General features: G+C 55.0%; 1 protein-coding gene across 1 annotated transcript in view; it reads left to right on the forward strand.

The window, feature by feature from the left end:
• Hmcn2 (hemicentin 2) overlaps window positions 1-27,763 on the forward strand; it is a 155,104-nt gene that overhangs the window by 62,569 nt on the left and 64,772 nt on the right. Inside the window, exons 23-43 of the mRNA XM_059260027.1 lie at window positions 6,072-6,199; window positions 8,397-8,651; window positions 9,179-9,265; window positions 11,097-11,291; window positions 12,193-12,323; window positions 12,540-12,687; window positions 13,393-13,519; window positions 14,111-14,265; window positions 15,773-16,051; window positions 17,608-17,886; window positions 18,473-18,581; window positions 18,741-18,910; window positions 20,234-20,388; window positions 20,779-20,875; window positions 21,428-21,523; window positions 22,492-22,668; window positions 24,295-24,452; window positions 25,560-25,683; window positions 26,205-26,380; window positions 27,010-27,106; window positions 27,238-27,357. Of these exons, the coding sequence (XP_059116010.1) occupies window positions 6,072-6,199; window positions 8,397-8,651; window positions 9,179-9,265; window positions 11,097-11,291; window positions 12,193-12,323; window positions 12,540-12,687; window positions 13,393-13,519; window positions 14,111-14,265; window positions 15,773-16,051; window positions 17,608-17,886; window positions 18,473-18,581; window positions 18,741-18,910; window positions 20,234-20,388; window positions 20,779-20,875; window positions 21,428-21,523; window positions 22,492-22,668; window positions 24,295-24,452; window positions 25,560-25,683; window positions 26,205-26,380; window positions 27,010-27,106; window positions 27,238-27,357 (3,263 nt within the window). The remainder of the gene's footprint in view (window positions 1-6,071; window positions 6,200-8,396; window positions 8,652-9,178; window positions 9,266-11,096; window positions 11,292-12,192; window positions 12,324-12,539; window positions 12,688-13,392; window positions 13,520-14,110; window positions 14,266-15,772; window positions 16,052-17,607; window positions 17,887-18,472; window positions 18,582-18,740; window positions 18,911-20,233; window positions 20,389-20,778; window positions 20,876-21,427; window positions 21,524-22,491; window positions 22,669-24,294; window positions 24,453-25,559; window positions 25,684-26,204; window positions 26,381-27,009; window positions 27,107-27,237; window positions 27,358-27,763) is intronic.

Below are 27,763 nucleotides of genomic sequence, written 5' to 3' on the forward strand. Positions count from 1 at the left end.
ACTTGATCCTCAGCACCCATGTGAAAACCCAACATGGTGTCTAGAGACTGTAACCCAGGGCTGGGGCCACGGCAGACACAGGAAGACCCCTGGGGTTCACTCGCCACTCAGACTGAATTAGTGGGCCGGGCTCAGTGACAGCTGGTTCAAAAGCTAGAGAGTGGCAGACGGAGATACAACCTCTGGCCTCCACGTGTGTGTGCACAGACTTGCACACGTACCACACACAACTCTCGTCTTAGTCTGTTGTCTTTGGACTTGGCCCATGACTAGCTTTGGGGAGTCCCCCTCTAATACAAGACCGTTCACATCTTCACTTGCCCAGTTCCGTGGTTTTTGTTTTTAGTCAATTCACAATCATGCAGCGATCACCACAATCAATTCTAGAACATTTCTGCTCCCCGCTCCACCAGCTAATGACATACAGGTGTTTGTATGTCTCTGGGCAATCGTTTAGGGCCTCTGTTCTTTTAATCACATTTCAAACAAATAAGACATGTGTTTGGGGTTCTTTGGGCTTTCTTGGATGAGACCAAAGTTGAGCACGAGTCCAAAGTGCAACCACTGACAGACACAGAGCATGGCTCCCCTGCGCCCACCCCACAGACGTTCAGCCAGAGTAGAGATTGGTAAGCCTCACAGCCACACAGCACCTGAAGGTAAGAGAGGCCAGGACCTCTGTCTGTGCTCTGCTTCCTCCCCCTCTGTCCTGCCTACTCCTTCTCTTTGGCCTCCTGATCCTTCTTGGAGGAGCCCCAAAGCTCAGGTTCTGGATCCATGCTAGAAAGCAAAGGGTTCACTTCCTTCCATGGTTGCCTCAGGATCCAGATTGGTCCCAGCATGCCTCAGGTGGCTCCTCCTCTGTCCTCTGGCATTCTACCCTCCTGTGCCAAGCCTGGCCTAATGGTCTCAGCCCTAAAGTGGTTTTGCCTTGCCTCGGCATCCCTGGTAAACCCGTGAAAGAGGCTTGGCTAGAGTTGGAGTCAGGATATGCTGGGCCGGTATGGCCTCTTCTATCTCAGTTTGGCCAAGAGTGTAGGCCCAGCCAGCAGGCCACCCCGGAGCTGGGTGCGGTAAATGGCGTCATACTGGGGCCACAGAGGAGGAGAAGGAACCTGGGGCTGGGGGAAGGAGGACTGGAATGATTTTCCCTCTCAGGGCTGGACACACAGGAGCAGTACACACAGATAAAAACACACTCAGATGCACATATAGAACTGAGGCACATGCACATACACATGCAGGTCAGGCCTCTGGGTCCAGGCCAGCTCACTGCTTCTCCCAAGCACCAAAGTAACATTCTAAACTTGGGGGTGTCTCTAACACCTCCCAAGTCAAAGCTTCTTGAAGAAAGTGAGCCCAAGGAGGTGGAGAAGCCAAGAGACCCCAACTCCCACCCGAATCCCCTCCTTTCTGAGGGCCTCCTTCACACCACATGCTCCTGTATGAATTTGGTGGGTCTGGCTTCTGCCCTGACACTGGGTTCTTTCTTGCACGGCCAAGTGCCTGGTTGCTCTGGCCCACTCCTGCTGGTGCATCTGTAGGCTCTCAGAGGCCAAGTCTGCATTGGGGCTGCCCTGGAGTTAGTAAGCACAGTTCCTCTGTTTGGGGCATACACTTCTCCACCACTTTCAGGTTATAAATGGTGCTGCCTGGTGGCCCCATTCACATGCTCCCCTCTGTCTCCTGGGTCACCTCCTTGGGGGATCGGGCCCCAGGGCAACCAGCTAAGGACAGGATTAGAGAATGGCCTTTGACTGTCTGATCTCACAGTCCTGGAACTGTTGTTTCCAGAAGCTTCCTAGTCACCAATGCAAAGCTAAAGCAGGCTGTGTGGATTGGGAACAGCTCATGCCAGCTTGGTGACAGCTCAAACTAGACACCCAAGGGCCTGGGGGACCCTACCCAGAGTTACTCAACTTGCTTGGTGAACTCAAACAAGATCCATCTCTTCCTCAGACCTCAGTCTTCCCATCTGAGATGTGAAAGGGTCCAGCGGGTGGTGATGGCCAGACAGCATCTCTCTCCTCAGCTGGGATGCTGGGTTGGGGCGTGTTGCTAGGCAACAATGTTTAATGTTTGTTTGGGGATTCTGCTGTGGAGTGGGGGCAGCTGGATGTGCTCCTGGCTTCTACTCCTTCTCCTGAGGCGTCAAGCCAGGGACCCACACAGGGCCAGATCCCCAATTCCAAAAGGGGAGTGGTGGCGAGGGGACACAGCAGCTCCAAGCTTCCAGTTGTCAAAATCTCTCTTAGCTCTCTGCCCACTCCCTAGGACCCTGCAGGACAGCCAGCCCACCCAGCAGTCTCCTTATGGGGGCTGACTAATGAGAACCAGTGGCTGAGCACAGACTGTCTGGGGGCCTGGTGTGGGGTCTCTGGCTTGGTGGAGCCTCAGAGTTCGTGCTGGTGGCCAGTCTGCTGCCTCCAAAGTCTGGCTGTCAACCTCCCACGACCAGTGGCTCCTTTTGTTAACCAAACATCAGACCCCAAACTTTTGGTCACCACGCAGTGATGGGGACACACAGTGGCAGGCTCTGAGGGCCAGGTGCCACTGTTCCTGGACCAGCTGAGTGGCATGGGCAACAGAGCTTTTCACTCTTACCTCTGCTTTGCTAAATGTGGTGAAGGTGCCCATGGGGACTCTGTCCTCAGGCCTGGCTGGGGAGTATCAAATAAGAAGGCACTCCAGCAGGAGCTCAGCTGTGTAGGCATATACGGGAAGCACACAACAGTTGGCAGCCATCACTGACATCAGCACCATCCCTGTTAGCATCACGAGCAGCTTGAATTTTCATTATCCGACGGCCACTGTGCAGGCCCCTTCTCCTGTCTCTCCCCTCCCCCTGTTTCTCAGACCATTCAGCCCCCTTGCCTCAGTTTCTCCAGCTCAGCATTTTCCCCTGTGACTTCCTGATGAGGGGTTGAGCCACTAGGCTGAAAGGTTCCCCATCCTTGGCTTAGAGATGCCCTAGCCCAACAGACAACGGCCGCACACGCCAGCACACAGTAGGCATATGCTGAGAAGTGTGGACCGTGGACAGGGTAGCTTCTCCAGCCTCCAGCCCTACTGTGTGCTCCTTTGGTAAGGTAGAAAGTGCTACAGAATGACCTTTTATAGCCAGGGGCAGCAAGATGGCCCCTGTGGTAATGGGAGGGACCAGAGCAGACAAAGGCCAAGACTCAACAGCCCAAGAGGAGGAACACAGACACTGTAGTCACCCAGGGACCCAGGGACACTCCCACGGAATGAATAAATAACAAACGAGCGAGCCTAGGTCCTGGAACTTTAGCCTGCCTGGGAGTGTCTGGGGCAGCTCCATGGAAGGGCCGGAACCAGTGCCGTCCAGAGGGTAGCACAGCTGCATTGAGATTATGAGAGAGGGGACTGTGCAAGTGAAGGCGGGGAGGGAGTGTGTGCATGGACAGGGGGCAGCTGTAATCTGCTGTCAAATATTCATTTGCACCTACTGTGTGCTAAGGATTGGGATAGAGTAGGGACCGAGGCTCACCCAGTTCCTAGCAGACAATGTCAGCGGTCGCATGTATGATAAATACCCTAGTGTCTTTGGGCAACTGGTTGGACAGAGGTGCAGAAGAGCAAAGCAGGCAGGTGCGGGCTGTGGATGCTTCCCACCAGGTGTGCTTCCCACCAGGTGTGCTTCCCACCAGGTGTGCTTCCCACCAGGTGTGCTTCCCACCAGGTGTGCTTCCCACCAGGTGTGCTTCCCACCAGGTGTGCTTCCCACCAGGTGTGCTTCCCACCAGGTGTGCTTCCCACCAGGTGTGCTTCCCACCAGGTGTGCTTCCCACCAGGTGTGCTTCCCACCAGGTGTGCTTCCCACCAGGTGTGCTTCCCACCAGGTGTGCTTCCCACCAGGTGTGCTTCCCACCAGGTGTGCTTCCCACCAGGTGTACCTTGGTCCGTCCACCTGGGCAGATCAGGAGGCTGTTGGCCAGCCCTCTGCCTGGGGTGGGGAGAGTCAGTGGGCTCTTTGCAGGTCCCCCAGCCCAGCATTCTGACATGTGTGTATGCCTGGCCACCGACTGCAAGGCCCCAGCCAGATGGACATAATAAACAGGAAACTCCCCTTGAGTCCAAGTGCTCCCTTGGGTGCTGTGAGGAGCCATCTGGCTGCAGAGCCTTGAAGAAGCCCTCCTATTGACGGAGTCTCCATCCCCAGCAGCTCGTGGCTTGAAGAGTCTGGCGTCCTGTACACCTCCTCCCTTCCCTGGCCAGGGCTTCCCTCCCGAGCCTCTGGGAAGGTGCAGGGAGGGCTGTTGGGGGAAGGGCAGGTGTAAACTTCCTGGAATTCCCTTCCAAAACCTCCCAGTCATGTCCAGCCAGACCCAGACCCAGGACAGTGGCTTTACCTTTTCTCTGAGCCTAGTAGGAATTTCAAGCTGGATCACCATAAAGGCATTGCTCTGTGCAGGGTCTGGTGATAAAGGGTCTCCCACTGGAGCCTCTGGCAGACAGGATCCTGGTGTCACAAGCTGGGTAGAGCCATGAGAGACCACAGGATGGGCTTGCCAGTCTAGGGCATGCAGGCAGCCTTCTTGGAGGAAGTGGTGTCTGCATAGAGGAGAACAGATGCATCCCGGCAGGCACAGAGCAGCAAGAGTGGGTTGAGCCTGAGCTCTGAGGGGTTTGACAGGGCCTGGGATGAGGATGATGAGGGAGGAGGGGATGCTTTGCATAGATCACTCCAGGCCACGGCAGTGTGCTTGAGTTTTGTCCCTGGCCACCTCGGCACCCGAGCAAGCACCCACTCTTCTGGGCAGGACAGGTGCCCTCAGCCCCTGCCAGTGTCAGTTTGCTTATCTGAACCATGGACCCGAAGTTCTTCATTTCTTCCTTATGATAGTGAGCATCCCACCCCACGCCCGTGCCAACTTCTGCAGGAAATGACCTGTGATTGGTTATAAGAAAGAAAGGGTGCTGGGGGCCTGGAATATAGATCAGTTGGTAGAGTGCTTGCTGTTGACGTACATGTCATCCAGAGCCGTGTACAATGCCTGCTGCGTACTCGGACAAGCTAGAAGGTTCTGGATAGAGGGGTTATCGCTTCGCTTCACCGATGGGTGGATAGAGGCAAAACCAGTGCTGACAGCCTGGGTGTGGTTGGAAACCATGCACCCTGGCAGCTGCATGGGGAGAGGTGGGGGCTGCAGGGCTGGTTCCCAGGGATCCCGCCAGGGGCCCTGTGATGCCATTTTGCAGAGGCGGATGCTTGGTCCCAGCAGCAAGGGGATGGGGAACCAGGCTGAAGGCCATCTGAAGAGCTCAGACCAGCTCTAGGTTGACAGTTGACCCTGGGGTCCTCCACCCCTGTTCTGGACCCTTATTCTTAGGCTAGTCAGGGCCACAGGCTGCAGCCGCCATCCCTTGGAGCCAACACATATGGAGTTGACATCATGTCTACAGAGCCCCTTGGGGTCCATCCCAGCTGCTGGAGCCTGGCTAGGGTCCTGTAACCTTGGTGGGGAGGGACTGGTAAGGTGGGCCAGAGCTGGGGGAAGGTCTGCAAAGCTTCTTTTCATGGGTCTCCAAGATGCCTCCGGAGAGTAACTCCCCAAGAGACCCTGGGTTTGAGCTCGGGAGAGCCTGGGGATCAGACACTGAGGACTTAGGGCTAGTGGACTTTTCTCTGGAAGCAGAGGGACTCTAGCCTCCTGACAAACAGATATGCTGAGGACAAGGGGCATTGCCATCAGCTGTAGTGTGGCCTGGAGGGGAGTGTTGTGCCAGAGCCCCAGGGATGCAGGCCCATTTTATAGATGAGGAACTGGAAACTGGGAGAGGTAACAGTTTACGTCCTGGGTCACACAGCTAAGTAGACCGGGAGTGTGGACTGGGACCCACCCACCTCTCTACATGTGCTACACTGAGAGGGTCTGGCCTTGGCTGTTGGAGGCAGGGCAGGGGCTGGAGTCAAGTCCTGAAGGTAGATGCTACCTCAGTCTGGGAAGGCTGCCTGGGGGAGGCAGCAGGATCCTTGGAGGTGGATCTTCAAGCCTTTCTCTGTCCAGGGTGGAATGAGATCTCACTGGTGTTCCTCCCTCCCACAGGCATGACCTCCTCCCATCAGGCTCCCTGCACCTGACACAGACCCAGGTGGGCGACAATGGCCACTATGAGTGCACGGCCAGCAACCCCGCAGGGGCCACGTCTCGCCACTACATCCTCAGGGTTCAAGGTAGGGCCACGTCTCGCCACTACATCCTCAGGGTTCAAGGTAGAGGCCCACCGGAGGCTGTCTCTCACTCCATCCATGATCTCCATGCCCTGTCTGTCCCTCTACTTTCTCTCAGGCTCCACAGTGCCAGAGCAGGCATCCCTCTTCCTGTCTCTGGGCCTGGGGAGACTGTTAAAGAGGCCCACGAAGAGCAGGGCCCAGTGGGGACCATGAGCAGGGACATATAAGGAGCAGTGGTCCCAGGGCCTCTTGTCCACTTGGAGTCACACAACGTGGGAGCCCAGCTCTAGCTTTGCAGAGGCTCCTGGGGTTTAGGGTTCTTCCCGCCAGGAGCGCCTGAGGCTCCGTGAAGAGACCCTTCCTAACCCACTCTGCTTCAGCAAGCTGCCCACCTGGAACAGGCCTGCTGACATTTGGGGAGGCTCCAGTTTCTCAGGCACCACTGCAGCCCCGACTTTGTGGCCAAGGTCTAAATTTACACCCACTGTGAGGCTGGTCCCCAGCACATTAGGGGTCCCTGGAATGGTCCCATTCAAAAGAAGTCATCTCATGCCAGTCACACACCAGCGCCCTGGGGAGACCCTAAGACAGGACCAAGCATGGCCCAGTTCACCTGTTACTCTCATGGGGCCCATGAGGGAGGGATGGAAAGATAATGAATGTTCCACATTGTTGATCGTGACTTGACATCCACGTTCAAAATCTGTGGGTAATGGTGAACAGCTGCAAGTGTTCACTCATCTGTGTCCTTCACACTCCAACTCAGTGGCTAGACACATCATCCTCCCTCACAGCCAAGCATCCCCAACCCTTCACAGATGCGTGCCAGCCCTGTCCACACCAGCATCCCATTTTACAGACAGATAGGCTGAGGTCTGGGCTGGGGGTGGAAAGAAAAGATTTGCCCTAGCAAGTGAGAGGAACATGGGGGTGGAAGTGAAAAGCAGATCTGGAAACAGCGTAGCAGGGCTTGAATCTCAATTGACGTTGCTGCCAGCTTGCTGTGTGACGTTAGGCCAGTCATTTGATCTCTCTGAACCTTGTAAAGTGGGACCACAATCATGCCCAACCTGTAGTCAACAGAAGGGATACGTTAATAGTCATGTGCTTAGAATGGTGTAGACTGAGGTATGGCAAAGATGGTGGGCATGGCATAGACGTCTCCATGCTCCTGCACCCCTTCCAAGCACTGCCAGGCAGTGGGTCATGGGCTAGTTTCCAATGCCTGGGCTTATCTTTGACTGTGTCTTTTTTTTTTTTTTTTTTTCCCGAGACAGGGTTTCTCTGTGTAGTTTTGCGCCTTTCCTGGAACTCATTCTGTAGACCAGGCTGGCCTCGAACTCACAAAGATCCACCTGCCTCTGCCTCCCAAGTGCTGGGATTAAAGGCGTGCGCCACCACTGCCCAGAGACTGTGTCTTAGAAACTGGGACAATGTCGGGGTTCCTCAGCTTGCCTGGTGGCCCAGAAGGGCAGTGTGGCCTGGGCTCTGTGGATATTCCTGGCTGCACAGGCTGAGCCTTCTGGAAGCAGCCTGAAATCTCAGACACACAGACCCAGGGCTGTGATCTCCAACTCCTTGCATCCAGGAGAGGAGGCAAATCTGTATAAGCCTCAGTTTCCCCATCTTCAAACTGGGTGTGGCATTCTCCACCCTGCAAGAGGATTCACAGAGTGGAGTGTAGGAAAATACAAACACATCCCATAGGTGTGGCTGAGGGGGGCAATGGGAGTGGGTGCGACCTCACCCCTCTGTCAAAGGGAAACTGAGGCTCAGGGGGTGCCAAGTACCACAGTGTAGGCAGGGAACAGAGCTGGGATTATGCCGCTCCAACCTGGCTGGGCCATTCTGAGTCAGTCCTGACTTCAGTGCCTCAGTTTCCCCATATGCCCACTACACTGGGGTAGACCAGATGGCACTTCTCAAGTGGCACAGGGCACATTGGTGGAGGTAGGGGACAAATGCATTGAGTGCATTCAGGTGTCCAGGTAGACGCTAGATTCTGCTCTTTCGGGGTGTGGGGAAGACTACATGGTCCATAGCTCTTCCTTGGGCAATGAGGAATGTCTGCCTTAGGTCTCCCCATCCCCTGTGATGATTTTGCTGCTTGCTGGTAACAGGGTTGTAGCATGTGCTGGGGCTCTGGGACCCCTAACTAGGTAGCCTACGTTGATGCCCATCCCTGGAACCCTGCCAGTTCCCCCTCAGGTGCAGCCTGGCCCTCGGGTCCTGAAGGTGCTGGCGGGGGAAGCCCTTGATTTGAACTGTGTGGCAGAGGGCAATCCAGAACCCCAGCTGAACTGGTTCAAGGATGGGATGGCCCTGAGGGGTGAGGGACCCCAGGGCTCCGTCCACTTTGCTGCTGTCCAGACCTCTGATGCCGGGCTGTACCGCTGTGAAGCCTCCAGCAGCGCTGGCACCGACACCTGGAACCTGGAGCTCCGTGTGCTGGGTAAGTGCCCGAGCCCCGAATGGGACCACCGCACCTTACCTCCCGCTGCCACCGCCCACACCTCTGAGGTCCAGTTCTGAGCAGTAGGTCCTCAGAGAAACCGTGCAGGCTCCCTGATTTGCACAGATGACCTGTGGCCTGTGACCCTAGGGGCCTTGTGCGAAGTCCCCGTGAGACTGTGGTCAGGGATCAGGTGTCTGGCTCAGCTCTCTCGTTTACCACCTGGACAACTCAGGCCATTTTTTCACCTGCAAGGTGATCCAGTAATAGGCAAGGCCACAGAATATTCTGGATCAATACTAACATTTTCACTGTTGGGAACTGGAAGCAAGATACTGTTAGAAGGACACTGCCATGACCCTACTTACTCTACCCCTTGTGTTTGAGGCACAGGCCCAGCCTCTGATGCTGGCCTCCCTGGGAGGCTGGGGACTGGGGTTCTGGGAGGAGACCCCGTCCTCCCAACCCCTTCTGGAAGGGAATGCTAGACCTGAGGGTTATGGACATGGCCTCACTACCTCCCACAGAGCCACCACACTGGGGGGTCGACGAGACCAGAGGCCTGCTGGAGCGAGCGGCTGGAGAGAATGCCAGTCTGCCATGCCCTGCCCAAGGTGAGGCTGAGCCCAGGGTGGGGCTAGGAAAGCAAGGGCTGGCCTGGGTTCCAGGAACTTCGCCACCATATATGGTGACCTTCTTGGGTTATGGGGGTTATGGAGTCACAATGACAATTCTATAGGATGGATATTGCCATTAGTTTCTATTAGGGATGTCCTGTCCCAGAGAGGTTAAGCAATTTACGTAAGGACACACAGCCAGTATGTGACTCAGTATGGTCTGGTTTGACCTCCAGTCAGCCTGCCTATGCATCCCCATAGTCCTCAGAGTCTGGGAAAGTGACAGCCGTCGCTAAGGGCAGCTCTTGGGACCTTTTGAATGGAGACTGTGGGGTTACCATGTTTCCCCATACTTCCTCACAGTGTTCCTAAGCAATCCAGCCTTTTCTGGGTTTGCTTTGGGCTGGCAATGCAATTGAGGGTCCAGCTTGCCACCTCAGGGTCAGCTGTCCAGGCAGATCCAGCTCTGTTCTGGATATTTACATCCCTCTTGAGCCACAGGTCCTCATTTGCATGGCAGGGGCACATCCGTCCCTTGCAGTGACTCTGCGGTGAGGTCTTAAGGCAGGAGGTGTGAGTCATATGTCCCAGTCCCATGCCCGGCACTCAGGAGGTGAAGCATGTTCCACACCACCCACCAGACCTCACTGTCCCAGTGACCCACCCTTTTGGTCTTGTCTGTGACTGGTGGGTGAAAAGATCCGTCTCCATCATTCTTGGTCAGTGTTGCCCCAGGCTGAGAATCTGTGGAGGTGGGGTAAAGAAGCCAGCAGGAGCCTGCATCCCCCGGCCTCGGCAACGCCGCCGCCGGCTCCAGCAGCAGGGCACCTGTGAGATCCCTGAACAGCACTAAGGAGGCAGGCAGGAGGGGGGCTCGGGAGCAGGTGCCTAAGTGGGAACTGGAAGCCTCGATCATAGTGCCACCTAGTGTTGCACTCTAGAAACAGCAGGCAGTAACAGCCATGGGCAAGGCACCAAACTGAGCCTACTACATTCAAGCTGTCCCACAGTGTGGTCCACTCGTCTCTCCCACATTCCTCCTTGAACCATCAGAGCCAGACTTTGGTGTCATCAGCCTCACCCAAGTCCCTCTGTAAGGCATCTTTTCTGGGCTGGTCCACCCCTTTCCAAGAGTGGAGAGCAGTGGGCTCTGGGTCTGAGTGCTAAAGGGCATAGCACCGGAGCCAGGCACAGGGAAGCCCTTGGGATATTCAGGGACATCATCACCTCTCCTCCCGGGCTGCGGTATGTGGCCAGAGTATGGCTGCCCCAATTTTGGTCATGCTGTGGAAGGAAGGACAGGACAGGTAGAGTCAACATCGCCCACTGCCTGTGTCCAGCTCCGGTGGCACAGTGCAGCATGCTGAGCACAGAAAGCTTGTTCATTCACACAGTTCCCAGTATGTGGCTGTGCTGGTGGCATGGGCACAGCAGGGAACAATGAAGACCCTAATCCTCATGGGGGAAGACACTGAGCAAGAAAAGCTAGCTGACAGAGTGTTCTGTGGAATGTTTGAAAGTCGGAGCTGACAGGGAGAGGAGAGCTCAGGGCTGGCAGTGGGTGTGTGGGAAAGATACCTGGGGCCTCCTTGAGAATCAGAAAACGGGTTTGTCCGTGTACCTATGGATGCTCAATATTGTGTGGGGACAGGGGACAATTACTGCCAATCTGAGAGCACTCCTTCTCCTGACCTGGGGGTGACACAGAGCCTGAGACCACCCCCCATGAAGGTCGGTGGCATGTGCAGAGGGGTCACATGAGGGGACAGTGCTGGCATGGAGGGGCAGTGTCCGATATTTTGCCTGACGATTCTGCATACCCTGCCAGGGACACCAAAGCCACAAATCACATGGCGGAGGGGCCCGTCCTCAGAGCCCCTGAATGGCCGGGCAGATGTGGCAGTCCTGGATGAAGGGTCCCTGTTCCTATCCTCAGTCTCACTTGCGGACAGTGGAGAGTATGAGTGCCAGGCCACCAACGAGGTGGGCTCTGCATCCAGGAGAGCCAAGCTGGTGGTCTACGGTAAGCTGAGGCCCTGGAGATGGAGGCTGGGGACAGGCTTGTATCCGTCTTCCACATGGGATCCAAAATGATGCCCAGGCCCCAAGGCCCAAAAGCTTCCTAGAAGGGACACATGAACACGTGATCTCCACCTCCCAGAGGCCAGGAAAGACTGGGGCTTGAGGGTTGCACAGGGCACCTCATTTCACCAGGTACATCTATAGGGACAGTGTAGGCCTCTGAGATGAGTCAGCAGGTCAAGATCTGAGGTGAGAGCGCACTCAGTAAGCCTCTTGCTGTGCAACCCTGAGGACCAGAGTTTCGCACCAGGCCTTTTCTTTCGGGCCACCACTGCCAAGAGCTCCTACCCCTGCAGACAGGCTGCCCAGTGCAGAGTTGGAGGCCTCTGACTAGCTGGGTCTCCACAAGGGCAGGACAGGCTGGGAGCACTCCCTGCTGCCGGGGTGAGCCGGACCTCTCAGGTTGAACAGCACTTTTAGCCACCTTGTGTCCCCAGTTTGTCAAAGAATGTCTTCCCTGAGAGGTTGACACACCTGGGCCGACCTTTAGCGATTCCCGCTCAGGGCCTCCCCGGGTGTGACACCTGGTTGCAGGTAGAACCGGATGTGTCCAGGAATCCCGCCTCTCAGACTGGATGTCAGCGTATGGTATCTGTTCGCAGTGGGGGAGGGGCTGTTCTGGTCCCTGTGTGACGCTGCTGTGACCATGTGGGATGTGTAGTGCCCTTGTGGTCAGATCAGGGACCAGGGTAGATGAAAGCAGATGGGTCTTCAGGGGTCCCAGGGACAGGCTGATGACAGGCCTGAGGACCTGGGGATGGAGCAGGATGTGGGTCGCCTGTCTTAGCTAACAAGATCGGCCAAAGTGGGAACCACTCTTCTGCTTCTCCTTGCCCCCCAAGTGCCCCCCAGCATCCGGGAAGAAGGGCGCGTGACCAACGTGTCAGGCCTGGCTGGGCAGCCTCTGACGCTGGAGTGTGACACAAAGGGCTTCCCAGCCCCCGAGGTGGTGTGGCTCAAGGAGGGGCAGCTGGTGGGTGTCTCCAGAGGAGGTTGGCATGGGGGGGGGGGCTTCCATGTGTGACATGTCTTTGGGGATGCCTGGGTACAGGGGCAGCGGGGAACTGTGGTCCTGAAAGGACTTCCTGGGAATCCTCTTGGTGGATTCTCTAGGCTCTGGCCACCAAACAGCTCCCCCGGCCTTTGTTCCCTCATTGATCATATTCTCCCTCTGGCCCCTTGTCCTCAGATCCCAGAGGCTGGTGACCATCGCCTCCTGGATGGTGCCCGGTCCCTCCACTTCCCCAGGATCCAAGAGAGTGACTCTGGCCTCTATACCTGCCGGGCTGAGAACCAGGGGGGTAGCGCCCAGAGGGACTTCAACCTTGCTGTGTTCAGTGAGTGAGGACCGTGTCCTGAACTCCCAAGCATGTGTCAGCAGAGAGCAAGATGCACAGAGGGGCTGCCACAGACCTAGACCCTATCCTCAGGAGCCTACAGAGCATACCACCCAGGGGACAGTCACGTGGTTAACAGCAGTGACTACCAGGCAGTCTTAGTTGTCACAATATCTGACGAAAGCCATTTAAGGGGCAAAGGGCTTATCTGGGCCCACAGTGCAAAGGTAGAGTCCACCATGATGATGGGGGCGTCACAGCAGCGGGAGTGTGAGGCGGCTGGTCCGTCACATGCACAGTCAGGAAGCAGAGAGAGATGAATACTGGTACTCAGCTCACTTTCTTCTTCTTATGCAGCCCAGGACCCCAGCCTGTGAGGAGGTGCCACCCACGTTTAGGGTGTGTCTTCCTACCTCAATTAACCCAATCCAGAAAATCCCTCACAGACACAGTCAGAGATTTGTTTCCAAATCAGTGTGTTCTAAATCTCATCTAGTTGGCAAGATCAACCGCCACACAATGGTGCTGCACAGTGGCAGTCCATGCTGCTGATAACTCAGGGCAAGGGCTCATCCAGCAGTGTCGGGGAGCTTCTCACGTGGGTAGGGTGTGCAGGCCGGGGGACCTTCATGGACAAAGGTCCTGTGGTCAGCCGGGGGTGTGGAGTCTGAGCTACCGCCTCTTTACCTCCCTCCCCACCCCCAGTCCCTCCTTCCTTGCCGGGAGCTGGGACCGCTCAGGAGGTGCTGGGCCTGGCTGGTGCTGATGTGGAATTGGAGTGTCAGACCTCAGGGGTCCCCACACCCCAGGTGGAGTGGACCAAGGATGGGCAGTGAGTGACCCTCTCTGTGGATTGTGTGGAGCTGGGGTGGGGGTGGGGAAGCCTGAAAGTGCCCAATGGGTATGGTGTGTGCCACCCAGCATCGGGTGGAGGGTGGCATCGGTGTCAGCAGTGGGTGATTGCCAGGAGACCCTGCTCTCACTCTGGTAAAATCTTGCCTTGGCTATCAACTCTAATTTCTCTAATTCTTGGAATCAGAGGCCCATGGAAAAACTACAATGTACAGTTAACTGTTTAAAAGCAGCTGTTGAATTCACAGGACTACACATCTGTGGCCACCATCTAATTCCAGCACACTCTATCATCCCCCAAACCCGAAAACTCCTGTGAGCAGAGTCAGACGATGCATGGTCTTGCGGTCTGGTCCTTCATTTAGCAGAGTGTTTTGGAGATGTGATCCCTTTGCAGCCAGTGTCAGGAACTCGCTTATTTTTAGGGCTGACTAATACTCCACAGAATGGAGGCCCACATACTGTTCGTCCTCTCATGGGCATCCGGGGAGCACCATTCTTATCATAAGCTGCAGTCCCTCTGAGCAGCTACCCTGAAGATACCCTGGCTTGACCAATGGCTTCTCTCCAGGTCCATCCTGCCAGGGGACCCTCACACCCTGCTCCAGGAGGATGGCCAGGTTCTCAGAATTATCAGCAGTCACCTGGGTGACGAAGGGCGGTACCAGTGTGTCGCCTTCAGCCCAGCCGGCCAGCAGGCCAAGGATTTTCAGCTCAGCATCTACTGTGAGTTCAGTGCCTCCTGGGCCCTCCCAATGCTACCTGGGAGGGGAGGCAAGGGCATTAACAGGAGCCAAGCGGGCCCACATTTCCCCCAAACTACCACTTCACACACTCACTGCTTCTAATGTGTGCTGGATGATGATTTCTTTGATTTCCCCCTTACATCAGTTGCTCTTGTTTACATGGGAACAATAATAAGGCAATTTAGGGTTTCAGTATAATTGGGAAGCCAGTGTCAGCTGGAAGGAACAGGAAGAACTGGTACACCCAGGGCCTGGGGCGTGGCTCAGTGGGGGAATCCCTTGCCTGGCATGTAGGAAGCCCTGAGGACTACAGAACAGCACCAACAAACACGTCCAGAGAGCTGCCCTAAGCTAAGCAGTGGGCACTTAGCCTACATCTGTGCTCTGTGCTAACAACGGCTTGAGGGCTTGGGGAGAAGGCTCAGCTGGTAAAACACTTGCTCCATGAGCATGTGAACCTGAGTTTGAATCCCCAGCACTCATGTAAAAATCCAGACATGGTGGCCACATGCCTGTGCTGTGTGGCCCTCCGGGATGGTCACCTCACCTGGACAGTCACTGGACCGTCACTGGGGAGGCCGAGACAAGTAGACTCTTGGGGCTTTCTGGCCAGCTAGTCTAGGCGAACTGATAAGGTCCAGATTCAGTGTCACAAAAAGTAAGGGGCAGAGTCTAATAGAGGAAGACACCGGATGTCAACTCTGACCTTTGTGTGTGTGCACCCACATGCACGTGTTCACACCAATTTGAACATGTGTGTGTGTGTGTGTGTGTGTGTGTGTGTTTATACAACATCTCCACATCCTCATACCCAAATAAACAAAATCTTTTGGGGGTGGTTCTCTGTGTAGCCTGTCCTGGAACTCATTCTGTAGTCCAGGCTGGCCTCGAACTCACAGAGATCCACCTGGCTCTGCCTCCCGAGTGCTGGGATTAAAGGTATGTGCCACCACCGCCCAGCAATAAAATAAATCTTAAAATGAGAGTTGAGTACAAGGGGATGGACAGGCTGGTGACACGGTGGCCTCAGGTGGAGACTTTTCTCACTGTCATCAAGGGACATAGTTAGGAGGGCATGGTTCTGGGAGGCAGGGTGATATCATGCTGTATCCATGTGCCTCGGCCATCATCCTGGGTACCAGTTGTGAGTGCCCTGCCCTAGGGGAAGCCCTGATCAAGTTCCTCCACAGATGGGGACCCCGAGACCCAGAGAGGGGACAGGACCTACCCCAGGTCATACAGTGAGTTAGAGGCACTGTGGTCCCTCTCCCCTCCTGCACCATCCCTACCCATAGTGACTGGGCTTGCGTCCCACACCGGCATGTCCCTGAACTGGCCTCTTCTGTCTGTGTCCCAAACCCTTCCCCTAGCCCTCATGCCTGCCAGTCCTTAGAGTAGAAGCCTGTACTGTGTGCATGCCGTTCAAGGGACACCAGGGACTGACTCGGTTAATCTGTGACCACCCTCATGTTCCTCTCTGTCCCCAGCACCTCCCACTATCTGGGGCTCTAATGAGACGGGGGAGGTGACCGTCCTGGAGGGCCACACAGCGCAGCTCCTTTGTGAGGCCCGAGGAGTGCCAGCCCCTGACATCGTCTGGCACAAGGATGGGACCCTGCTGGCCCCCAGCCCGGAAGCGGTTTACAGCAAGGGTGGCCGGCAGCTACAGTTGGTGAAGGCCCAGCGCTCCGACGCTGGCCTCTATACCTGCCAGGCCAGCAACCCTGCAGGGCTCACCAAGAAATCCACCAGGTTGGAGGTTTATGGTGAGCAGCCAGGGGGCTTGCAGCTGTGAGCAGCTGGTGTGGACAGTGTGAGGTGACCTCTGCCTGTCCCTGAAGGTCAATGAGGGGTGGGCCCTTTGAGTATTCAAAGACAAATGAAGTGATTCAAGTATGGGGTTCATTTCAGCCCTCTGCCTTTCCTTTCCTGCGCAGATGAGAAAACTGAGTCAGAGGCAGGGCCGAGGTGGGAGTCAATGCAGAGTCTAACTCCCCCTGGAGGACTGTGGGACTCCCCTCCCCACTAAACTTCCCAGAGTAGCATGAAGATCCCCGCTTAAACTGTGTGTAGCTTAGGACTTAGAGCAAGGCCCGGGACCTGTGGCTGATGCGCAGTAGAACCATCTGCTGAAAGCATTTGGCCTCCTGTGTTCCCGTGAGATGAAGAAGCTTGCTAGCTCATACCTCAGGGACGCATGGGCCCTGTCCCTCCCTGGGAGGGTCTGATGTCACATCTGTGAATTGGCAATCATGAACAGTGGGCTCGGAAAAAGTGGGGAACACTTGCTGGATGGTGGTGGCCCACGCCTTTAATCCCAGCACTCAGGAGACAGAGGCAGGTGGATCTCTGTGAGTTTGAGGCCAGCCTGATCTACAGAGTAAGTTCTAGGACAATTGTTACATGGTGAAGCCCTTTCTCAAAAAAAAAAAAGAAGAAAGGAAGGAAGGAAGGAAAGAAAGAAAGAAAGAAAGAAAGAAAGAAAGAAAGAAAGAAAGAAAGGAAAAATAGGGAGCACTCTTGAGAAAGGATTAGGGTGAGCCTGGGTAAGGCAGAGCAAGGTGCTCTGGGGAGTCAGGGAACAGCCTGAGGGTCAACAGGAGTCATCTGGCCCCTGGTGAAGAGTCGGCAAGGGAGCTTTGACCACATAGGTGCAAAGAGCTTGGGTGCTGGAGTCTAGAGGCGGTGAGCTGAGGAAAGGGTGGGGCCCACTGCGGCACCTGCCACCAGGGACTCTGTGAGGCTCCAACACCTCTGGAGTAGAATGAAAACTGCATGTCCATCATCTTCTCCAAGAGCCTTGGGGCCCTAATGAGGTTTGAAGCATCATAAAGTTCATGATGGCACAGGGTCATCTGCTGGTGATCCTATCTGCTCTGCAACTCGGGGCCCGAGGGATGTGGCCCCCAACACACCCCTTGGGCTTGGCTGCAATGATCTCTGAGTATGCTTCAAGTGTCAGGAGCCCCCAGATTGTACCATCTTGGCTCAGATCTGCCTTAGCCGTCTGCTGTCTCTCTAGGGGTGAGGAGACTTCCGGGGATAGTGGCCTAGTCTGGAGTCCTGGAGACCCATCCCTGTTCAGTAGACAGGCTGGTGTTCTCCTGATGACAAGCTTTCCAGGTGTAGTGGGAGCAGCAGAGATATAAGCAGGGGCTGGGGAGGGGCCTCCAGGAACTGAGATAGACGAGCTTCTTCCAGTGAGGGTCTGAGAGAGGCTGGCTGGAAGAGACTGTGTCTGAGCAAGATCCAGCTAATAGGATGAGGCTGGGGAGCATAGCTACAATCATTGATCCCCAAGACAGCCCTGTCTCTTCCCTAGTTTCACCTACCATTGAGGGTGCTGATGGAGGGCCGTACCTGGTGCAGGCCATGGCTGGGAAGCCCGTGGCACTGGAGTGTGTGGCCAGAGGCCATCCACCCCCCACCATCTCCTGGCAGCATGAAGGGCTGCCATTGGTGGACAGCAACGGGACCTGGCTGGAGGCAGGTGGTGTCCTGCAGCTGGAGAACCCAGGAGAGGCATCTGGTGGTCTCTACAGCTGCGTGGCCAGCAGCCCTGCCGGAGAGGCTGTGTTACAGTACTCGGTGGAGGTGCAGGGTGAGCCAGCTGTGGATAGGTCCCCTCCTGTGCCCACTCCATGCTCAGCCCCAGAGGAGGTGGAGGGTGGCAGAGAAGCATATGTGCCCTCTCCCTGTGTGCCACAGGTGAACAGTGAGACCTGGTTTGGGAAGACGTGGTGGGCAAGATTGAGTTAGGGGGCTCTGCTCCTCACTCCTTCCCACAGCCCTGGACTGCCCAGGAAGGATGGTGCTCTGCCCTCTGTCCATAGGATGGGCATGCCCAAGAGCCTGTCTGAGCCCCCAACCTGGGAGTGGGTTCGAGTCCTGCTCAGCTGACACTCATTTTCTACCTAAGACGAGACTCCCTGTGGCCCTCTGTGACATAAGATGGAGAGCAGACTACAAGGCAGACAGGGCCCCAGGTCCTTAGTCTATCTGAGGACAGACAAGAGATAAATGGTCTCTGGGGAGGCCATAGAGCCCCTCTTATGGCCTTCCGTGGCCCTGGACGGCCTCCTGGGGGAGAACTTGAGGGGAGACTAGAAGGCTGTGGGGACTGGGGCCGTGGGAGCACTTAAGGCCAGGATGAGCTCCAACCATCCAGCAGCATGTCCTGCCCACAGTGCCCCCACAGCTGCTGGTTGCTGAAGGCATGAGCCAGGTGACTGCCATCGTGGGACAGTCTCTAGATCTCCCATGCCAGGCATCAGGGTCTCCGGTGCCTACCATCCAGTATGTATCGAACTGGCCAGGGTGGGGGCAGGCAGAATGTGGGGTTGTGGGGAAGAGAGGGTGACAGGGAAGCCATTCCTGCTCCTAGGGATGTAAATGTGGTCATGAAGCCATGGGAGGGAGGCTTCAAGGTGACCTTACCCCCTCTCCACCTACCAGGTGGTTGCAGAATGGCCGCCCAGCCGAGGAGCTTGCTGGAGTGCAGCTGGCCTCACAGGGGACTGTATTGCGCATCAGCCACGTGGAGCTGGGCCACTCGGGCCTCTTTGCCTGCCAGGCCACCAATGAGGCAGGGACATCTGGGGCTGAGGTGGAGGTCTCTGTGCATGGTGAGCGGGTATCTGGGGCTCTGGGGGCTCTGGGACAGTGGGCAACCTGAAATGATGGGAGTAGGCGAGCTGGAGGCCACAGCAGGCCTGGGAATGACATGGGACCTGTCTCCTCTGTGTAGACTTCTAGGCTGGACTTCCAAAGACATGGGTGGAAGAGGCTTGTCTTAGCTGCTCATCTATCCTGTCCTTGCCTGGGGACTCCCCAGCCCCTGCCTCCGCTCGCTCTCATCCTGATGAGCACATCTAACTGCATCTAAATATTTGATAAGCGCCACGGTCTCTCTTCTCAGTTTGCCTAGCTCCTGTTTTTCAGGTCTGCTCTTTCTTCCAAGATGCCTTCTTGATTGCACCACACTTTATCCTCACTGTTCAGTCTCTCATGGCTATTGCCTACCACCCTACTTCTCCGGAGTGGCTTGGGTAACTGTCCTTCTCCACACCAGCTCTGAGACCTCCAAAAGGGCAGCATGGTGGTCTCTTTTATTTTATGTGGGGCCTACATCAGTTATAGCCATAGAATGGACACTTAATACTCTTATGGACACATGTGGATAAGTGGACGGATGAATAGAATGGATAGCTGGCTGGATGGCTGATTGGATGCATGGATAGGCAGTTAGGCGGGCAGCAAGATGGATGGATGGATAGTTAAGTTGCTGAATGCATGGGCTAGATGGATGGGGAAGTGGATGAGTGGATGAGTAGGTAGATGAATGGATGGACAGGTAGATGAATGGATAGGTAGATGGATGAGTATATAGATAGATAGATGAATGGATTGATGGGTGGAAGGTGTGTGGATGGATGGATGGATGGATGGATGGATGGATGGATGGATGGATATGTGGTTGGATGAATGGATGGGTGGATGTGTGGGTGGATGGGTGGATGCGTAGATGGACAGATGAATGAATGGATGGATGGATGGTTGGATGAATGGATGGGTAGATGGGTGGATGTGTGGGTAGATGGTTTGATGCATAGATATATGTATGTATGTATGTATGTATGTATGTATGTATGTATGTATGTATGTATAGATGGATGGATGGATGTATACATGGATAGATGGATGGATGAATAGATGGACCTGTGGATGAATGGATTGGGAAAACTTCCAAAGGGAAAGCACTGTTGTGTCGGGTCTCTGTGGGGAGTGCTTTCCCTTACCCAGATGTTTGAGGAGCAGGGGTTCTAGAAGCATTCCTTTGGCCAGACCTTCAAAGCCACACTTTGACTTGTAGCCATTTAAGGAGTTACTAGGTACCCACTACAGGCCTCTTGAGCCTGACTCAGGCTCTCTCCGTCTCTCCTGCCCAGAGCTCCCATCAGTGTACATCATGGGGGGTGAGAACCTCACAGCCCCTTTCCTGCAGCCTGTCACCCTCCAGTGTGTAGGTACTGGAGTGCCTACCCCGAGCATCCGCTGGTGGAAGGATGGTGTGGCCATGGCAACCTCAGGGGGCAGACTTCAGGTACAGTTAGAGACCCAGGGCTGGCTGTTAGATAGCAACTCTGTGGAGGTCCTGGAGATCCTGAGCTGAGTCTTTGCAGATGGGTGGAACAACAGAGCCCTCAGCATGTGCATACTGAATAGGCCCTTGGTTGCTACACCTGGGGAATGGAGGGGTCCCTTAGCCTGGTCCAGGCCCCAGAAACTTGGCTACCAGAGGAAAAAGACAGAGATGATATCATGGAGAAGAGAGGAGCCCAGGAATGTCGGTGCTGGGCCCACGACTCACTTGTAACGCTTGCATCTGCCTGTGGGGGCCATTCCCACATCCTGCCCTCTTCTGACTGACTGTGGTCTGGTCCTGGACCAGGTATGTATGGCTTCCTCTCATCCCCAGACCTTTCTCTCCCAGATTGAGAAGGCAGACCTGAGAGATGAAGGTGTCTACACGTGTGCGGCCACCAACCTGGTAGGGGAGAGCAAGAAGGATGTAACACTAAGGGTTCTGGGTAAGGACTGCAGCTTGATTGGGGTCCAGGGCCTGGGGTGACTGGTGACACCTCAAGGGACCTTGGTACTGGGAGTGGGAGTTTTAGATTTACAGCTGTGTGCTTAACCTTGCGAAGGTAGACAGAGCTGAGACGAAGCAGGAGCAGTAGCTGGTGGACCCTTGCAACGTTTTCAGGGGTCACCTCACCCATGTTAATGGCTCCCTTGCTGGCTGGATTCATGTTTTGGGGTTCATATGTGTCCCTGGCAGTGTGGACAAGCCCTGTCTGGCTATCCAGGGCTGCCTGAGTTTCCAGATTCTACTGTGTCAGCTTTGGCTCCTTCATGGGGCTGGGGTTGTGGGCTAGGAACCCTGTGTAACCTCAGTGAAGAACTCATAACCTCTGCTCTGGTCTGGGGCTTTTCTAAGGACAAGCTTCCTGGTCCACAGATGTGAGAGCCTTGTTGCCAGAACCCTTTAGGAGAAGTGAAAAAAGTAAAAAAAATGGCTGGGATTGGAGCTGCCCGGAACTCACACCCTCAAAGAACAGTTTCTCCTTGTGACCCCCTAGTTCCCCCCAACATTGAACCAGGCCCAGTCAACAAGGCGGTTCTGGAGAATGCCTCAGTGACCTTGGAGTGTCTGGCTTCAGGTGTGCCTCCTCCAGGTAAGACCCCCTCCCCTTGGCCAGAAGTCCCCTCTAGCCAGTCCTCATTTCCTGTGGAAGGGGGCTGCAAGTGCCCAGAGCTTTGTATGAAGGTCAGAAACAAACCTGTAAGAGTTCTGTACAGAGGTTCTAGCATCCCCGGGCTGGTCCAGGCTGTGGGTGAAGAATAGGATCCCCTCCAGCTGGTCCTCCCAGATCAGCATGAAGGAAAAGAACTGGGCACTTGGGTGAATCAGATGAGTGCCCCGCATCCAGGCTAGGGTGGGACCTATCCATGTTCCAGGAGGAAGGCCCATTTCCTGTCCCCTCATGGCTAAGGACAGTCACTTGTATTGGGTGGGTGAGCCCAGGAAATCTTACCTCCTGTGGAGTCGGCTGGAGATAAGGAAGCTGAAGGCATAGTGCTCCGCCCTTGCCTTTGAGGCTGTCCAGGGTGCTTGCCTTCTACACCAGTGGTTCTCAACCTGTGAGCCATGACCTCTTTGGAGGGTCAAATGACCCTTTCACAGGATCGCATATCAGGTATCCTTCAAATCAGATATTTACATTATGATTCATAACAATAACAAAATTTACAGTTTTGAAGTAGCAATGAAAATATTTTTATGGTTGAGGGTCACCACAACATGAGGAACTGTACTAAAGGGTTGAAGCATTAGGAAGGCTGAGAACCACTGCTCTGTGCTCTCCTGGGTAAGGGTAGCAGTGATGGGGAAGAGGAGAGGGCTTGGCTGGTTTGGGCTCTTCTTTACCTTGGCTGACTAGCCCCCATCTTCAGGCTTCCTCTTAGCTCCTGGTCTTGTCTCCTGAGGTGATGCTCTGTTCTGTCCGTGCTCCCCTTCCTAAGAATGCTGATTATCTTCTAGCATTGGAAGAAGTGTGTGCTCACTCTGGAAGTTTCTCTGAATGCCCCGACACCCAACAGTCAGCAGCTGATAGGATAATTGCATACATCTTTTCTCTCCCAGATGTCTCCTGGTTCAAGGGCCGCCAGCCTATCTCTACCCAGAGAGGGGTAACAGTATCAGCTGATGGGAGAATACTTCGTATTGAGCAAGCCCAGCTTTCTGATGCAGGGAGCTACCGCTGTGTGGCAACCAATGTGGCGGGCAGTGCAGGGCTTCAGTATGGCCTACGGATCAATGGTGAGTGGCCAGGACTTTAGGGCCTTTTCTAAAATGCTCGTTTTCTTTGCATCTGTCTAGCCCGCTGTTTCTTGTCTACTTGTTTTTCAGTTTATCTACCCATCATTCATCTGTCCATCCCACATCTATACATCCATGCATCTGCCCATCTACCATTCACACACCTATCCTTACATTCACCCATCCACCCACCTTTGTTCCCATCCACTCACTCATGTATCTACCCATCTACCATCTATTTTTCCATCTATTCATCTATTTACTATTTACCCACACACCACCCACCCACCTATGTACCTATCCATCCACCTATCTACCTACCCATCTGTCTACCCACCAATTAATCCTTCTATTTATCCATCCTCCATCCATCTACCCACTGAACCACCATTTACCCATCTATCCATCCACTCATCCATCTATTCATTCATCTACCAACCCATTCACTAGCCAGCAATCCAGCCTCCATTCATTCATACAAACAATTAATTGTCCATTCATTGATCCAACCATCCATGTATTCCAAACTTTGGTCCATCCATTCACCCAGCCATCCAGTCTTCCATTTATGTATACAAATATCTGCCCGTCCGTCATTGATACAATATCTATCCATCCAGTCCTGTGCCCATTCATCTCATCATTGATCTATTCCTCTATCTAAGCTACAGAGGGGTAGGAAACATGAGAACATGAAGGGAGGCTGGGTTTTGAGTGAATTTCCCTAGGGCCATGTGAACAAACATTAATACATCCCATATAGAGCTCCAACGGCAGGAATGATTCCACTCAAGTCCAGCTTGGGTAACCAATGAGTTTATCGGCTTTGCTTACAGGATCATGGGTAAAGGGTTTCTCATAGGAGTATGGATGACCCCTCAAACAAATATATTAACAAAAAGTCCCATATCAGCACCCCAAAGGTTGCAGAGTCCCCCTTCTGTCAGTTTCCCACTTCCTATAGCACCTTTAGCATCCTCTAGCACCCCCAGAGACCACGTGCAGCTGGAGGGGAGACAACAGCCTTCCCTACCTTCTCCTGCAGTGAGGGAACCCCAGGAGGCCCAATCTTATGAGAGTCTCAAACAGGAAGTTTTAGCTGCTCTGGTGAAGATGGTAATGACCATGGCATGCATGGAGGCCAACATTAACCAGTGCTGGGCATGCCTGGAGCATACAAACAGAGAGGAATCGGAGTGATGTTGGTAGCCAACTAGAGCTAGACCACTTGGGTCTCATAGGCCATGAGGAAAAAAACAGCTTTGATCTTGAAAGCCCCCTGGATACAGTGGGATTTTTAGCTGTGGTTCACCCAGGGTGGCAGTGTCACATCTGAGATCTGAGTCAGGAGGACCCTCAGCTCTCACTTCCCGTACGATCCCCATGATAAGTCACTTCGGCTGACCCAAGGCCTGAGTTCGAGTGTGGCGTCAGCCACATTCTAGCTGATTAGCCTTGGGCAGGCTCAGAAACTGAGCCTCAGTTTCTCATTAGTAGAAGCCTCTGGTGTGTTGACACAGTGTCTAGGACATGGCTGCCTGGGTTGGGATGCTACACTCATGCTTTTGTTTGTGACCTGTGTCACCTGCAGTGGGGCTCAACTCTGTCCCCTGCTTCCCTTTGCAGTGCCACCCCAAATCACCCTGCCACCCAGCCTGCCGGGCCCAGTACTGCTTGGCACACCCTTCCGCCTAACCTGTAATGCCACTGGCACCCCCAGCCCTACGCTGATATGGCTGAAGGATGGAAACCCTGTGTCCCCTGAGGGGACCCCTGGCCTCAAGGTCAGTAATACCGGGTGGCCCCGGAGCAACCTCCTGCTGCGTTCCGTAGGGACTGGCAGCAGAGTTCAGGCCCTGGGAGCCTAGGGTGAGGGAGAGGCGGAGTCCCTTCTCACCGAGTGATGGTACATGCCAGCCGAATATGTAGCCTAGAGTGTTCTGTAGCCACACTGAAATGAGGAAAAAGAGAGCTAGCTATGATGGTGCATGCCCAAACCCCAGCACTCAGGAGGCTGAGGCAGGAGGATCACCATGACTTCAAGGCCAGGCCAATCAACATAGTGAGTTCCAGGCCAATGTGGGCTACATGTTGATCTCTCTCAGTCCTCCCTCAAAAAGAAGTAATGAAAGGGGCTGGGGATGTAAGCTGTCCATAGAGCCCTTCTATAGACAGCCTAGTACAGACTAGGCATGCCGGCGCACACCTGGAGTCACAGCACTCCAGCGGTAGAAGCAGGAGAATCAAGGTTATTCTCCGCTACACGAAAAGTTCAAGATCAGCCTGGACCACATGGAACCTTCCCTCAGGGGAAAAAAAAAGGCAAGCAATTTTTGTTTCATTTCTGAAATAGGGTCTCACTGTGTAACCCTGCTGTCCTGGCACCCGTTACGTAGTATGTAGACCAGACTGGCCTTGAACTCGCAACGATCTGCCTGTCTCTGCTCCTCAAGTGCTGGTATTAAAGGTGTGCATGGCAAAGGCAAACCAATTTTAATGCTATCAAATCCAGTGTCAAAAAAGGTGCATTTTGACATGTGACCTAAAAAAATCACTCACGAGACATCCCATACTCTTCTTTTCACACCAATTCTGATTATGTGTTTTATACACGAGGTCCACCTCAACTTGATACCTCTTGAGGTCTCCTGACTTCACATGACAAGCGGCCACTGGGGTGGGCAGAATCGCTCCAGGTAGCTCTTCTAGAGACAGATACAGTTGCCACCAGCCAGCGAGGTCCTGAGGTTAAGGGGTGCAGCTTATGGCCCCCTGCCTTGGAGGACACCCAGGGGTCTGGAACAGGATTCAAGTGGGTGTGGTACCAGGACTCAGGCACTGTCCCTGTAGTAGGAGGGGCATTTGACGTGGACTTCCCTCTGGGGGTACAGGTCTTCCCCGGAGGCCAAGTCCTCACCGTGGCCAGTGCCCATGCTTCAGACGCGGGTAGCTACTCCTGTGTAGCAGTGAGTGCTGTGGGTGAAGATCGTCGGGACATCGTCCTGCAAGTTCACAGTGAGTCTCTAGCCTGGGATGGGAGTGGGCCATCCAAGAAGCTGGGCTTGAGTGGGGGAGGGATCCCCAGCCATGTGCTCGGTCCAGGCAGGGAGCAGATGGAAGAAAGGCAAGTTAGCACCTGACCTTGTGGTCACCATTAGATAGTAGAGACCTGTCCTGGGGCATGAGCATCCCCATGGGTGGGCAAGTAGCAGGCAAGTGGCCATGTACGGCCAGGAGCTCTGTGGTTAGGGCAAGGGGAAGAAGCATGATGCTCCAGGGTTGGGGCAATATGCAGAGTCAGGAGGGAAGCCCAGAGCTCTCTGGCTCCCACACTGAGGGGGTTGGGGTTCAGCAGGACAAGGCACTTGCCACCAAGCCTGCACAGCAGGACTGAGGTGGCAGGACTAGGCTGGATGTGACTCTCATCCGCTAGGGTTTGTCCCTAGCTGCGGGAATTGGCTAGGCTACCTCAGTTGTGGCCTTTCCTGGTGTCCCATCACTCACCTTAGGGGTTCCTTCCCTGTCTGTACGCACAGTGCCCCCCAGCATCCTCGGAGAAGAGCTGAACGTGTCTGTTGTGGTCAATGAGTCAGTGGCACTGGAGTGCCAGAGCCATGCCATGCCGCCCCCTGTGCTTAGATGGTGGAAGGATGGGCGACCCCTGGAGCCTCACCCTGGCATCCGCCTCTCTGCAGACAAGGCCTTGTTGGAGGTGTGCAGCTGTGCAGCAGACTGCCTGAAGGCACTGGCTGCGCAGGGCAGGGCTTGTGGGTGTCTCAGGTCCCTGTGATTACCCACCAGGAGACAGAGCCCTCAGAGTCTCCCTCAGGACCCCAGCCTATGCTTGCGGCCCCTCCTTCTCCCACCCCCTCCACCTGGTGATAGGACCATTCCCATCTCCAAGCACCACCCTTTGACCTCCTCTCCTCTCCTTTATTCTCATTACCTCCAGGTCAGGGTCTGACCCCAAGATGATAGATCCCTTACCCATCATCCTTCACTCCCCACCTTCTCTTCTGGTGGATTCTGTTGGACTTTCTGAGCATGGTGGAAATGGATGAAGGCCTGGATTAGGACTGGCTTGCCATATGCCCAGATTCTTGGCAGATCTGGGCTTTGGGTCTGATGTAGAGGAGCCAGAGGGTGACATGGAGCGGCCCTGGGTTCTAGAAACCTCTTGGTGTCACAGGCAGGAAGCTCCTGTCACAGCTTCACATTGCAGCTCATTGCTGCACATCAGAGCTCAGTGAGGTCACGTGACATGGTGAGGCTGACACAGTCCACCTAGGGGCGACACTGTCTCTGCTTGACTCACTGACTAGCTGTCTTTCTCCTGGCCAGGTGGACCGAGTGAAGGTGTGGGACGCGGGCCACTACACCTGTGAGGCCCTGAACCAGGCGGGCCGCTCCGAGAAGCATTTCAACTTGAATGTCTGGGGTGAGGGTCTCCAGGTCCCCTCCCCCAGGGCTGGCTTTCAGATCCCAAGAAGAAGGGACACCTATCTGGGCCCCAGGATACAACCCTCCCTCCCATCCCAACCCCCTCAACTCCTGTCTGCTCTGAACCAGTCCCTCCAGCGTTCCCCTCAAAGGAGCCTTACACTCTGACGGTGAGCGAGGGGCAGACCGCCAGACTGTCGTGTGACTGCCAGGGCGTTCCCTTCCCCAAGATCTCATGGAGGAAAGACGGTAGGATGGCTGCCCTCTCTCAGCTCCCCCTCACCTGGCACCCCCTCACCCAGAACCCTTACCCAAAAACCCCTCATCCAGTACCCCCTCACCCAGTACCTCTCACCCAGCACCCTCACCCAGAAACCCCTCATCCAGTACCCCCTCACCCAGTACCCCTCACCCAGTACCCCTCACCCAGTACCCCTCACACAGAAACCCCTCACCCAGCACCCCCTCACCCAGTACCCCTCACCCAGCACCCCTTACCCAGAAACCCCTCACCCAGCACCCCCTCACCCAGTACCCTTCACCCAGCACCCCTCACCCAGTACCCCCTCACCCAGCACCCCTTACCCAGAAACCCCTCACCCAGTACCCACTCACCCAGTACCCCTCACCCAGCACCCCTCACCTAGCATTCCTC

The sequence above is a fragment of the Peromyscus eremicus genome, chromosome 4 (assembly GCF_949786415.1).
Source record: "Peromyscus eremicus chromosome 4, PerEre_H2_v1, whole genome shotgun sequence".
NCBI classification, from domain to species: Eukaryota; Metazoa; Chordata; class Mammalia; order Rodentia; family Cricetidae; genus Peromyscus; species Peromyscus eremicus.